This window comes from Echinops telfairi, unplaced genomic scaffold (assembly GCF_000313985.2).
Source record: "Echinops telfairi isolate 266 unplaced genomic scaffold, ASM31398v2 ScPeMD7_3;HRSCAF=10, whole genome shotgun sequence".
NCBI lineage: Eukaryota > Metazoa > Chordata > Mammalia > Afrosoricida > Tenrecidae > Echinops > Echinops telfairi.
In genome coordinates, this window is record NW_022103899.1 from 4396665 (window position 1) to 4409575 (window position 12911).

The window sequence follows — 12911 nt, forward strand, 5'->3', positions numbered from 1 at the left end:
ACGATGAAAGAAACTGTGTTCTTACAGTCTGGGTCTTTGGCAACCACATTTTCGGAGATTTCAGATGGCTCGCTAACTCCAACAGCATTGACGGCCCTCACTCTCAGAACGTACTCCTTGTCGGGAACAACGCCTTCTTCCACTTTGAATTTCAAGTCTTTTACTGGGCGAGAATTCACTCTCATCCATTTCTCAGTGCCTACTGGACACATTTCCACATGGTATCCGATAATAGGACTTCCACCATTTTTTTCTGGCGGCTTCCAAGCAATGGCAATGTGCTTTCTCCCAGCATCGGTCACGTGTAGGTCAAGGGGAGGTGAAGGGGGACCTGAGAAAAGAATACAACATTCACATCCATGGTCTCATGCGACAGCTCCAGACACTCTGCTTTGCATACCCAGCACGACTTACTCGTTGGATCTTCAATTGCTAGGATTTCTGTGGGTTCACTTGGGTGACCAACTCCAGCTTCATTTTCTGCCCGAACCTGAAACTGGACCTCTGTCCCCTCAATGACATCAGTTACCCTGAAGTGACAGTCCGGCCCTGACGTCTTTCCGGCCTTCACCCATCGAGTGCCCAACTTCTCTTTCTTCTCAATAATGTATCTGTTGAGGAGTCACAAAGCCTTGTCTTAGCATCAGTGAAACAAAGTTATAAATTTATAGCCTACTGAAAGTGTTCTTTATAAATTAATCCAAACCCTACCTCTGAATTGGCCTTCCACCATCATTTTTAGGTGGTTCCCACTTTAGGTCAACATGTCGTTTAGTCACATCAACCACTGTCAGAGCATAGGGTGGTCCAGGGGTGGCTGAAAGCACATTGTTCAATGATTAGAAAAACCAAAGGAGAGAAACGGATCATCTATACAGGGTGTCACAAAGGTTAAGTGAGAGAGCATACTAAAGGTGTCTTTGGCCAGGACGGAATCCTCAATTTCACAGTAGTCACTTTGTCCTATGGCATTTTCTGCAGCCACCCGGAACACATATAAAGAGCCTTCTGTCAACGGAGTGACTGTGCACTTGGTGTCCTTGACAGTAGTGTCCACCGTCTGCCAGCCTTTTCGTCGTACGTCTCTCTTTTCCACGATGTAGTTCGTGATGGGGGACCCTCCATCTTTCTCAGGAACTGTCCACTTTAGGTCTGCTGAATTTTTTGTAATATTAATCACTTCAAGCCAGCGAGGTGGTGATGGAGGGTCTGAACCAGAAAGAGAAGCAAATTCAGACTTCACTAACTGCTCTGATAGGAACTGGGATGTCGTACAGCAAGGAGGAAATGATCTAATACTGGGGCTTTCACATTTGCCTATGTTACAATTCTCAGATCACTTTTAGAGTGATGTACAGATCTGTGACATCAAAACGGACTTACATAGCTTCTCCCGGCAAAGCACAGGGTCACTGGGCTCACTGGGCTCACTTTCCCCAGCTTTGTTCACGGCTCTAACCCGGAAGGAGTATTCCTGCCCTTCCATGAGTCCCGGAATGACATGCTGAGTCGTGGGAACTCCCTCGGCCACTCTGACCCAGTCATCTGTTCCAGTCTTCAGCATTTCAATGATGTAAGACTCAATCTTTGCCCCGCCATCATGCTCTGGCTTTGTCCAACTTAAAGTTAGTGACGTTTTGCCTATATCTTTCACAACTGGCTTGCCAGGGGGCCATGGAGGATCTGCAAACAAGTGAAATTATTTAAGTTTTGGGGAAAAGGGAATCATATTGTAAGGATTAAAACAATCACAGTATAAAGGACATTAGTGATACCTATGGGATCCTTGATTAATACTGGTTCAGTTGATCTGCTGGGTTTTCCCGGTCCAGCAAGATTTTCAGCCAACACGCGGAATCTGTATTTCTTTTTATTGGTGAGACCTTTCACTCTACATTAATAAAATGAAAGTTTAGCAATTATTATTTTTTTAGCAGAAGCCCAGGCTTATTTTACATTTACTAGGCTAATCTATTTGGATTGTGAAAATGGATTTTGAAATTTAACTGGAACTATTTCACTATAAATTGCCTATTAATGGTCAGATTTGGCCAAATGCACAGGCCAATAATAATAATGATGATAATATAATTATGATCATTTTCACAATATACTGGGAGGCCAAATACTTTGAAACTTCCCCAGCAAGTAAGGAGTTCATTGTAAAATGGAGAAATTGTGTCCTTGGATGGAATGTATATAACATGGAATCATAAGTAATGAAAATTTGAGTATGCTCCTGACAGAGAGATTTTGGCCATACCTGAATGTTGTGTCCTTTACTGGCATCTTATTGCATCTAACCCACTTATCAGTATCTGGGTCTAATCTTTCAACCCAGTATCCAGTGATTGGGCTGCCACCATCGTCATCTGGCTCACACCATGTGAGTGTCACTGCATCTTTAGTGATATCAGAAGGTTCAAGGCGAGTTGGAGGTCCAGGTGGATCTGTACACAGAATAATGATACCAGATATTATGCCATAGGTATGTATACGTGTGTGTGTGTGTGTGTGTGTGTGTGTATAAAGAGAGAGCTCTGGAGGTACTGCGGGTTAGGCACAGGGCTGCTAATTTCAAGATTGGCAGTTCAAACCCACCAGCTGCTCCACAGGAAAAAGATGAAAGCTGCCTGCTCCTGTAAAGATTTACCATTTGGGAAACCCTACATAGGGTTTCTGTGAGTCAGAAGTGACTTGTTGGCAGTGGACCTGGGTTTAGCTACACACACACACACACACACACACACTACTTTAATCAAAGTTTGACACAATAATCCAGGTTGGTTTGGTTTCCCCCCAAATGTTAAAGAAACTTACCAAATTGATATTTGGCTGTTATTGGACTAGCCTGAACAGGCTCACCAACACCGTACATGTTTTCTGCAGCAACTCTGAAGATGTATTCTTTATTGGGTGTTAATTTGGTGGCCTTGAAATTTGTATCCTTGACAGTCGACGAGAGCTTGTGCCACACTTCACTGTCAGTTGCCCTTCTCTCCACAACGTAGTTTGTGATTTTAGATCCCCCATCGTCTCGGGGTGGGTTCCACGTTAGGAGACATGACTCATTGGTCACTTCTGTGATGTCAAAGGCAGCTGGTGGTCCGGGTTTATCTGGCGAGGGAATGAAATAGAAGATTTTTTAAAAACCATGCATCATTTTAAAACACAGTTAAATGATGTATGTAAACATGAGCCTCTCTTACCCAAAACATTGACCTCCACCACTGCAGTTGCTCTGCCACATGAATTCACAGCCTCAATGATGTATGTGCCCGTGTCACTCCTCTTGCTGTCTTCAATAGTCACGGTGGACTTTTTAGGCACATTTTCAATGGTGATTCTCTTGTCTGGTTTCAGAAGCTTGTCAGCCTTTGTCCACGTTATCGTAGGTTCAGGTTTTCCAGTGACAGTGGCAGGAAGTTCAATCTTAGTTCCGGCTTTTACCGTTAGGCCAGCAAGAAGTTTCACATCGAGGAAAATTTCTGGAGCCTCTGAATTGGAAAGATTGTAGGATTGTTTAAAACGTTAACAAGTTCAAACAGGATTTAAATCAATTCTTGCTGATGCATCACACACACACATCTCTACATACCCTGTGTATCCAGAGCTTGAATGTCATCCGTGGGTTTACTGGGTTTGCTGGCCCCGTGCCTGTTCAAGGCCTTCACGCGGTAGGCATACCACTTGCCTTCCTCAAGGCCTGTCACTTCCATTCTGCCAGGAAACAAAATAAGCTCATTTACTCCAATGTACATAGTATTCTCCACTGTGTAATCCTCAGAATCTTTTCTAAACCCCGCCCCCCTTGGTATAAGATTTTCCACTGGGGGTGGGATGCGGAGGGGAGAACTCTAACCTTTCTGAGAGAAAGCCCACGTCAGTGAATAGGAGTAAGCAGAGATGGTTGTGCTGTAAAGAGGAGCCTGGTGCTACAGTGGTTGTGCATTGGGCTGCTAACCACAAGGTCGCAGTCAGTGGGGACCCACCAGCTGCTCCTCAGGGGGAAGACCTGGCTCTCTGCACTGGTAAAGAGTTACAGTCTCAGAAACCCACAGGGGCAGTTATATTCGGTCCCGTCTATTGTGTCCTATAGGGTTGCTATGACACGGAATTGCCTCGTTGGGAGTGAGGTCTCTTGGTCGTGCTGTCTAATTTTTAAAACCTACTTTGTTTCTGCAACTGGTTCTCCACAGGCGACCCATTTATCGGAACCACGTGGACATTTCTCCACTAGGTAGCCTTTGATGCGTGAACCACCATCGTATTTAGGCGGATCCCACGTTAAGAAGATGCTCTTGGCAGTTCGATCTCTCCATTTAACATTCTCTGGTGGGTCAGGTACCGCTATAACATTGTAAAAAGAGTTAGTCTTAGAGGGGCCACCTGTGAATGTATCTCCAGATTACCAACCTCCTGGTCTCTTCCACCCCCTCAATTCTAGGCTCAGAAGCAAGAATAGCGAACGTCAGGCCAGGTAAGAAATCACCAAGAGTGTACTCACTTGCAGGAGCTGCCATATTTACAGGTTCGTCAACATATGCAGGTTCTCCAGGGCCACATTTGTTACGAGCACAGACCTTGAATAAATATTCTTTTCCTTGAACAAGATCAGGAACTGTGAATTCTAGGTCAGTCACAAAGTCCATAACCTGGGATAACGAAATACAGTTCATTAGATTTCAAAAGAAAAAACTCCGAAGTTCTCCAAATCAAAAGACTTACCATGAGCAGGGATACAAACAGACGGTATTTCTGACAGTACGGACTATTTTTATATTCGTTTCACATTGGAGAAAAATGGTCAAGTCAGACACAATACTATTTGACTCAATAAAAAGCAATGCTATTTCGTTGTTGCACATACAGTTAAAAGAGGACACTACTTGGTGATTTGGAATGTGATTTGAATTAGGGCAAAGGATGGTAAGTAGTATGTATGGTGGTTAGACCAACCAATGCAGGGAGTTACAGCTTAATAGGGGAATGTTGGGTACTGGCGCAGTGTTTAAGCTCTTGGCTGCTAACTGGTGGGTTCAAACCACCAGCCACTCCCCAGGAAAAAGAGCTCAGTCTCCTTTTCTGTGAAGCTAACAGCCATGGAGACCCCCTGGGGCACTTCGACTCTACCCTCCAGGGTTGAGATGAGTGGGGTGTGTCTCTAAAGCCGTGGGTGTTCCATAGGACCAGGTAAGACTTTGACTGAAGTGCTTCAGGAAGCATTAGCACCAATACATTTAAAAAAGTTATTGGTACTCTAGTAATAAACAAGTGGTGTCACCTATGAACTTTGCATGATATCCCAGTAGAACGGGACATTCCCCACTCTCCTTCTGGGGTGGGTAATATTGCTGTTCAAACTCACTTTAGTCCATGTTTTCCGGCTAACTTCTCGCTTTTCAACCAGGTATCCCGTTAGTGGACTTCCTCCATCATCATCTGGTGGCTCCCAAGTCAGATGTACGGAGTCCTTGGTTATATCACTGTATTTCAGTTCTTTGGGTGCACTTGGACGAGCTGAAAAAATGTAGTTAGAAATCAGTATTCATTGGAGTTGGTACCAGTTTTTGTTAATACTGCCAAATTACCTTTGCTAATAAAGTTTGGTTACTTACCAATTACATTAACATCAATTTCACCAGAAATCGCCGTTACTGGGTTTTGTAATTTCAGTGTATAAATGCCCTTGTCTGGACGTTCACTTGGAGAAATGACAAGTTCCGCATAGGCAGTTAAGGTCTTCATTTTCACCCGATCCCCTTCTGCTAATACCTTGTCTCCAACAGACCAGGTTGCAGTTGGCCTTGGATAGCCTGTACTCGGAACCAGGATTTTGATAGGATTCGGAACAATAACTTCCAGACCATCTTTAAATGCACTTAAATCCATTGTTGGTTCAACTAACAAGAAGAAAAACCAATAAGTTTATAGTATTATATTTCAGCCCCATGGTACCCCCAAAGTACCTATGTGCTGTCTACAAATGTAAAAGTAAAATCGTCCCTTACCAAATGCATCATCAGCAGTTAGAGGACCAAGAATTTCAGATGGATCTGAAACACCAGCTTCATTTTCTGCTGATACTCTATATAAATATTTATTGCCTTTTTGCAATCCGGTGACCTAAAATTAAGAATTGATATCTGTAAACCGTGCACACCTAAAGTTTATGATCTCACACTGAATCTTTCCTTTTTAGATCCAAATGCTCTACCTTGTAAGTGAGTGCAGGGACAAGTTTCATATTGCAACGAATCCAATTATCTTTTCCTTCTTCACATCGCTCAACTATGTAGCCCAATATCGGGCTTCCTCCATCTTTCAGAGGAGGCTCCCAGGTGAGCTGAACTGATGACTGAGTCTGGTCTGAGGCTTTAAGGTTGACGGGAGGACTTGGTCTCTCTGCAGTGAATAAGAGATGACACATAGAATTTGATTTAGTGCTAATTTACTGAGACAGTTGTATAATCAATCCTGTCCTCATGAAAACAATGGTTTAGTGAATTCAATGAATAAAAGGTAGGCAGTCTGAATTTATACATTTTGTTCAGATTTTTCTGATATTCTACTTTCATTTTTCAGTAACTTTTATTCTAGTTGATGAGTCTAATTATTGGGTGCCAGGCAGTAATTATTCTTTTCTTACCAATTGGATCAGCAACTTTGATGAAGGGTGTGGCTGCACTTGGCTTGCCAACTCCAATTCGGTTTTGGGCTCTGACCCGAAAACTATACTCCTGTCCTTCCACCACGTCAGTCACAGTCGCCGACAGATCTTCAGCTCGGACTGTCATGGCAGTATCCCACCTGATGGAAGTCTTGTCCCGTAATTCAATGACGTAGTTCGTGATCTCGGCACCTCCATCATACTCTGGTGGTTCCCATGTCAGCGAGACACCAAATCTGTTCACATCGGTGATGGCCACATTCAGAGGAGGGCCGGGAACATCTAGAGTTCACCACACAGGGGAAAAGCACAGAGTGTGAGTTACATCAAGGGTAAAAACAAGGAGAGACTAATTTGCAGTTTACTTTAAAGGTCTCACCGTATTTACTCCTTGCTTCCACTGGATTGTCAGTCTCTACTGGCTCTCCTGTGCCAACTCTGTTTCTTGCACTTACACGGAACAGGTACTCGGTTCCTCCTTTTTGAAGTCCAGTGACAGTAAACTCACAGCTGTCCGCACGGTCAGTGGCCAGAACCCAGGTTTTCCTCTTGATGTCGCGCCGTTCAACAACGTAACCAATGATTTTGCTCCCACCATCAGTCAGTGGCTCTTCCCAGGCTAGGCTTACTTCACCGTCAAATGTTTCTGTCACTTCTAAGTTACGCACCGGCCCAGGCACATCTATAGTTCACACACACAAGAATCGTTAGTGTGACCATTCCCTTACTTGTGCCTTGCCAATCAAGTCGGAATGACTTTGGGGCTTACCAATAACTTGTAAATTGATGAATGCTTCTGCTTTCCCATGTTTGTTCTGAAGCACGATTTTATACCTTCCGATGTCTCCTTTCTTGGCTTCGGAAATTCTGAAAGACGTCTGTTCCGCTGTAGTATCAACAGTCTTGGAAGATAACGGTTCATTTTCTTTAAACCACTCAGCTTCTGCTTTGGGATAGGCATCATATGGCACCACCATGGTCAGAGGCTGGCCAGCATCAACCACAAGGTCTTGATCAGCGGTCTTGATTTTAGGGGCAGCTAGTGAAAAAAGTAACACGGGGAACTTTCTTAGTTATTTGTTGTAGCTAGGTTATGTCACAGATTGCTTACTATGCACTTGTTAGCAAATACTGCCTACATAAACCTGAAATTACATATAGTATAATAAATAAGGAGCCGTGGTGGCACAGTGAGTTAAGTGTTGGGTTGCTAAGCGAGAGGTTGGCAGTTCAAACCCACCAGCTTGCTGCATGAGGCAGAAAGATGAGGCCGCTTGCTTATCCATAAAGACTTACAGCCTTGGAAATCTGTGGAGCCTTTCTACTCTGTCCTGCAGAGTCTGTGTGAGTCAGAGGCAAGTCCGTATTTGTGGTGGGCACTCGGTAAGTACACTTGGAAGCAAGTGTAATACAATACAGCAGAGAATACACTTGGAGTTCTCACGGTTTATTTTATAAATGATCAGAATCTAGAAAACTGAGGATTAAAGATGGTACAAAGTCATCGAACCTCTTACTCTAACTTAAACAGTGGACCAGACACCGTGAAAAAATTAAAAAAATTAAAAATATAACAGGCACTATTTAGTTTAAAATAAACAGACGTTGTCTTTGGTGTAAGTGATACACAAATGGCTTTTTTCATAACTGACCCCCATCCTAAAAGAATGACTTAGAAGCTTTGAGTCATGATCAGAACCAGGCTCAAGAAGCCTAATAGGGGGTTGGAAAATGGAGGTATAATCTCTCCAAACCTCACAAAAACAAAAACAAAGGCACTCGTTGCAATTGAGTCAATCCTGACTCCCAGTGACCCCCTAGGTTCTGTCTTGTAATGATGAATTGCTATCCATGTACTTTCACTTAGGGTAATTACTTTGTAATAGGAGAAATCGAGATAGTTGACCTGTATATAAGGCTTGACAAAATGAAAAACTTTTTATTAATCTAATTGTGTAATATATGTGTGATATTAGAAGGGCATTTTAAAATAGAAGAAGGGGACTTACCTGCCAGTTCAAGCTTAGCTCTGGCTTCTTTGTCTTTGGCAATAAATCTGTATTCACCCTGGTCACGGGGCTTAATGTCACAAATCTGGAGTCTATGCATCTTTCCTTCACTCATCATCTGGTGTTTGTCCCCTTGGACAACAATCATGTTATTTCTTAGCCACTGGACTTCCACCTTGTCCTTGTTGAGCTCAGCAAAGAAGACGACGTCAGCACCCGGGGCTTCCAGAATATCTTGAGGAGGCCTGATGATCTCAACAGGGATTTCTGAAAAGAAAGGTGCAATAAATACAAATATGTTGGTTTTATGATTCAGGATTCGTCTCATTATTCACTGAGAATAAAATTGTCCTTTCACTTAATTCATACCTTCCACAAAAAGCCGAGCTCGAGACTTCCTGTCTTCTATTCCACAAGCATATTCACACTCGTCATCCAGCCGGCAATCTTTTATAATGAGTCGATGGACGCTTCCATCTTTTTCAAATATGTACCTAAGAGGAGAGATTGGGCTGTCCATTAGCTTCTAGAATGACCATTATGTTGTCAAAAGTGCAAGCTGGATAAGGGGGCTTCGGAAGGTTTGTGGACAAATTCTGTCATCTTTTCGTTACATTTCCCCAAGAATTTTTGAAGCCCCCTCCTATTATAACTACAGAAATAGAGAATGAGAAGCATTGGCTCACTTTTTGCCTTCTTTGATCTCTCTCCCATTTCGGTACCATTTTACATTTGCTTTCTCTCTGGAGAGCTGGCAGGAGAAGACGGCATCGTCGAACTCTGTGACTGTCTGGTCTTCCAAGTGCTCCACAAATTCTGTAGGGGCTTCGATAATGAGCAGCTCGGCCACAGATTTGTCATGTCCAGCGATCACAGTGTATTCGCCTTCATCTGGGAAGCCAGAGTCTTTAATGACTAGAGAATGCTTATACTTGTCAATTCTGTATAAGACACGGTTGTCCAAAGGGACTTCCTCTCCGTTTTTCATCCATTTTAGTGTCACGTTGAGACGATTCACCTTGCACCAGAATGTGACAGATTTCTTTTCCATGGTTTCAATATCTCGAAGAGGTTCAACAATCCTAAGATCTTCCTCTGTTTTAAAGGAGAATCATGTTGATTTTAATTGTTTGCATCATAGATATAGATTTTATTTTAAAAAAACCCCACCAATTGGCCTCTAGTATCATGTAAGTTACTTACCTTCTACTATTAGACTGGCTGCACTCTTAACATTTTCACCTCTGTGGTTGGTCAGGGATACACTATAGTTGGCCTGGTCGTCTAAGCGGGCATCTCTGATTCTGAGGGTGTAGATCAGGTCTTTCTGGAGAATGATATATTTTGCACTATCAAATATGGCTTCTTCATTTCTGAACCATTTTGCTTTGGCACCTTCAGTATTGACTTCACAGTTGAAAACAACCTCTTGTTGTTCCTTTACACGTGTGTCCTTCAGAGGAACTATGATCCTGAGTTTTTCTGAGGAGAAACAAGAAGAGTTCATAGTATGAACAAGAGCCAAAGAGGTAGATGCAACGATTGAAAAAGCCAGACCATACTTACCAATGACTGTTAAGTGAGCAGCTGCCCTCGCGGCCCCAACCATAACGACGTAGGGGCCCATGTCTTGTAACGTGGCGTCTTTAACCACTAAGACTCTCTTCTTGCCATCAGTGATAATGTCGTATTTGTCTCCAGATTCGAGGGTCTGGTCATCCCTCTTCCACTGGACTTCAAAGCTCTCCTTTGATATGGTGCAGGCAAATTCAGCCTTTTCTCCTTCAAGTATCTCAAGGTTTTGTGGCTTTGAAATAAATTCAGCAGCAAGTTCTAGAAAGAAAAGCGTGCAAGTTATTGAAAATGTGTATACCGTTGTACCTTCAGTCCAACAGGTATAAGTAATTTTTAGAAAGCATCACTAATTTTCATACCATGGACTTTGACTTTGCCATCGGTTCGAGAACTTGGGAGTCGGCAGTTGTAGCTGCCCGCATCCTCAAGCTGAGCATTCTGAATGATCAGGATTCTCTTTCTTCCGTCCTTGGCTATTTCATATCTTCCTGTTTCAATGACCTCTTCGTCTCCTTTGTACCAGATTACCTCTGCTCCGGGCTTGGAGACCTCACACACCAGCTTGATAGTGTCGGTCTCACTAACTTCAATGTTGGCAAGATTTTTTGTAAAGACAGCTTCTTCCTCTGCAAGAGTTGAAAGAGCATTGGGTTAAACCGGTAGTCAGGATATGCCACTAACATATCTGCCTGCAGAGGACCATTTCATCCTTACCCAACACTGTGAGCATGCCGGACGTCCGTGCCGTCCGCACTTCGCAAGAGTACTCGGCTTCGTCATCCAGGAGACATTTGTTGATGACGAGAATGCGCACTGCTCCCTTAGATATGATGTCATACTTTTTGCCCTTTTTAATTTCTGCACCGTCTCTAAACCATTGGACCTACATTTAAGACAAAGTGATAAAAGATACTATTGTCCATCACCAAGAAGAATTGAACCGTACAATTCTAGAGGCTGAGAAGGCATTTGAGACGATGCAGACCAACCCCTTTGTTTCCCACATGTGCCAACTGACCCTCAGTGTTGAAGGGACTTGCCAATGGGGGAAAGCAATTAGAAACACTTATTTGGAGCATAAGAAATTGCTGCAATTTGCTTGTTTTTGTCCTAAGAGAACAGCAATTTAATATGGTTTAAACTAAAACTATTTAAATCTGCTGATCTTGAGCCTAATGTTTTCATGGAATAGTAACTAAAACTATTTTAGAAATTAGAACCCTTACGCCGATTACATATTTCATACCACAGTAATATCTTTAAATATAAAATGATGATCAGAGGGACGTTTAATTAACGATCTCCCTCTTCCACCCCTCTCCACCCTTTTAGCATAACCCAAAGTAAAGGTACATTTGTTTGACAATATAAAACAACAGGTGTATTATAATCACAGACCTTAGCATTTTCTCGGGAAATTTCACACTCAAACCGAGCCATTTCTTTTTCTTTGACTTGGAGGTCAGTGAGCGGTCTTAAGAATTCCACGTGAGGCGCTGCAAAGAGAAGGTCATCAGAATTCAAAAGGAGGTTTCTGGAAATGTGCTCTGACATCACTGTGCCACGTCAGGAGAGGGAGGCTCCTGTGAGCCCTTGCCACTTTCACCAGCTGTACTTGACTGGGAAGGGACCTGGAGCAGTCATCTAGGTCTGATGCTTTACTTTTTTAATATCCTTAGAGTGTACAAAAAAAGATAAGGTATACTATACAAGGGTGCTTCAAAAGTTCATGGTAGAATTCCATTTTCCACTAACTTTTGGAAGCTCCCTTGCCTGTCCAACAAGCAGTTTTCTTGCTCTATCTAGCCATCTCTTTTTCTTTAATTATAGTTCGAAGAAAAGTCTTCATTGGCCATCCTTCATATCAAAAGGTGATATCGTCAAAGGAAGTCTCAGTAACAAACAGTATTAAACGTAGCTAGCATCACTTTTGAGAAATTTTCAGAATTCAACAATATGTCGCCCGAAGCATCACGGCCAGCCTTGACTGTTGCTAAGAGGCATAACTTGCAATTGGAAAGCACACGCATTCCATTTTTAAAAATCAGCTTCTAAGACTTCACAGATAACTCAAGCATAAAATTAATCAGTGCAACAAAGCCATGTCTTTTGTACAGGAGGGCAGTTTGGTGTTGGACACTTATTGCTTCATGCATCTCCAGAGCTGATTCTCGTATGTTTAGGACTGGGGACTTGCCGCCTTGCCCTTTACGTTTTTAGGGCTCCTATGACTCCTTTCCAAAATGACTTTCTTGATCTATGAAATTTGGGCTTGAAGATGTGCTCACGGCATCTGGGCCTTCTTGGAATGGAGGTAGATGTCAAGGGGAAGAAAGAGACCTAAGAAGCTACTTGGTCACCAGCTGAAACCGAGCAACCATAAAATAGAAAGAACGCAGCACAAGACACGTGGAAGCACAATCAAAGCCGCTATTTGGTAGTGTTAAAAATGCGCAGCAACTAGACCAGGCACAAAGATAGGAGGCACTGAAGAAAGGCGTACTGGATAAATGAATGAAATCGAGTGAGCATTTGGCTTTTTAAAGACAGACGACATATTTTTCACCAGTGGAAGAAGTAATGCTAAAAATCAGTAGAGTTCTCCCCATTCACTAGACTCACACAATCCAGACCTCTCTTCTGTCTTATCCATTCTC

General features: G+C 42.9%; 1 protein-coding gene across 1 annotated transcript in view; it reads right to left on the minus strand.

Annotated features, from left to right (window-relative positions):
* The window catches only part of TTN (titin), a 315644-nt gene that overhangs the window by 86136 nt on the left and 216597 nt on the right, over positions 1–12911 (minus strand). The window contains exons 195-221 of the mRNA XM_045294579.1: positions 11653–11750; positions 10969–11137; positions 10614–10880; positions 10246–10512; positions 9883–10161; positions 9366–9774; positions 9049–9173; positions 8680–8946; positions 7440–7709; positions 7050–7352; positions 6650–6952; positions 6218–6405; positions 6012–6126; positions 5619–5903; positions 5369–5520; positions 4508–4655; positions 4173–4350; positions 3599–3720; positions 3210–3497; positions 2821–3117; positions 2264–2450; positions 1776–1891; positions 1384–1683; positions 910–1209; positions 712–817; positions 415–611; positions 26–331 (exon numbers count right to left, since the gene is read on the minus strand). Of these exons, the coding sequence (XP_045150514.1) occupies positions 26–331; positions 415–611; positions 712–817; positions 910–1209; positions 1384–1683; positions 1776–1891; positions 2264–2450; positions 2821–3117; positions 3210–3497; positions 3599–3720; positions 4173–4350; positions 4508–4655; positions 5369–5520; positions 5619–5903; positions 6012–6126; positions 6218–6405; positions 6650–6952; positions 7050–7352; positions 7440–7709; positions 8680–8946; positions 9049–9173; positions 9366–9774; positions 9883–10161; positions 10246–10512; positions 10614–10880; positions 10969–11137; positions 11653–11750 (6042 nt within the window). The remainder of the gene's footprint in view (positions 1–25; positions 332–414; positions 612–711; positions 818–909; positions 1210–1383; positions 1684–1775; positions 1892–2263; positions 2451–2820; positions 3118–3209; positions 3498–3598; positions 3721–4172; positions 4351–4507; positions 4656–5368; positions 5521–5618; positions 5904–6011; positions 6127–6217; positions 6406–6649; positions 6953–7049; positions 7353–7439; positions 7710–8679; positions 8947–9048; positions 9174–9365; positions 9775–9882; positions 10162–10245; positions 10513–10613; positions 10881–10968; positions 11138–11652; positions 11751–12911) is intronic.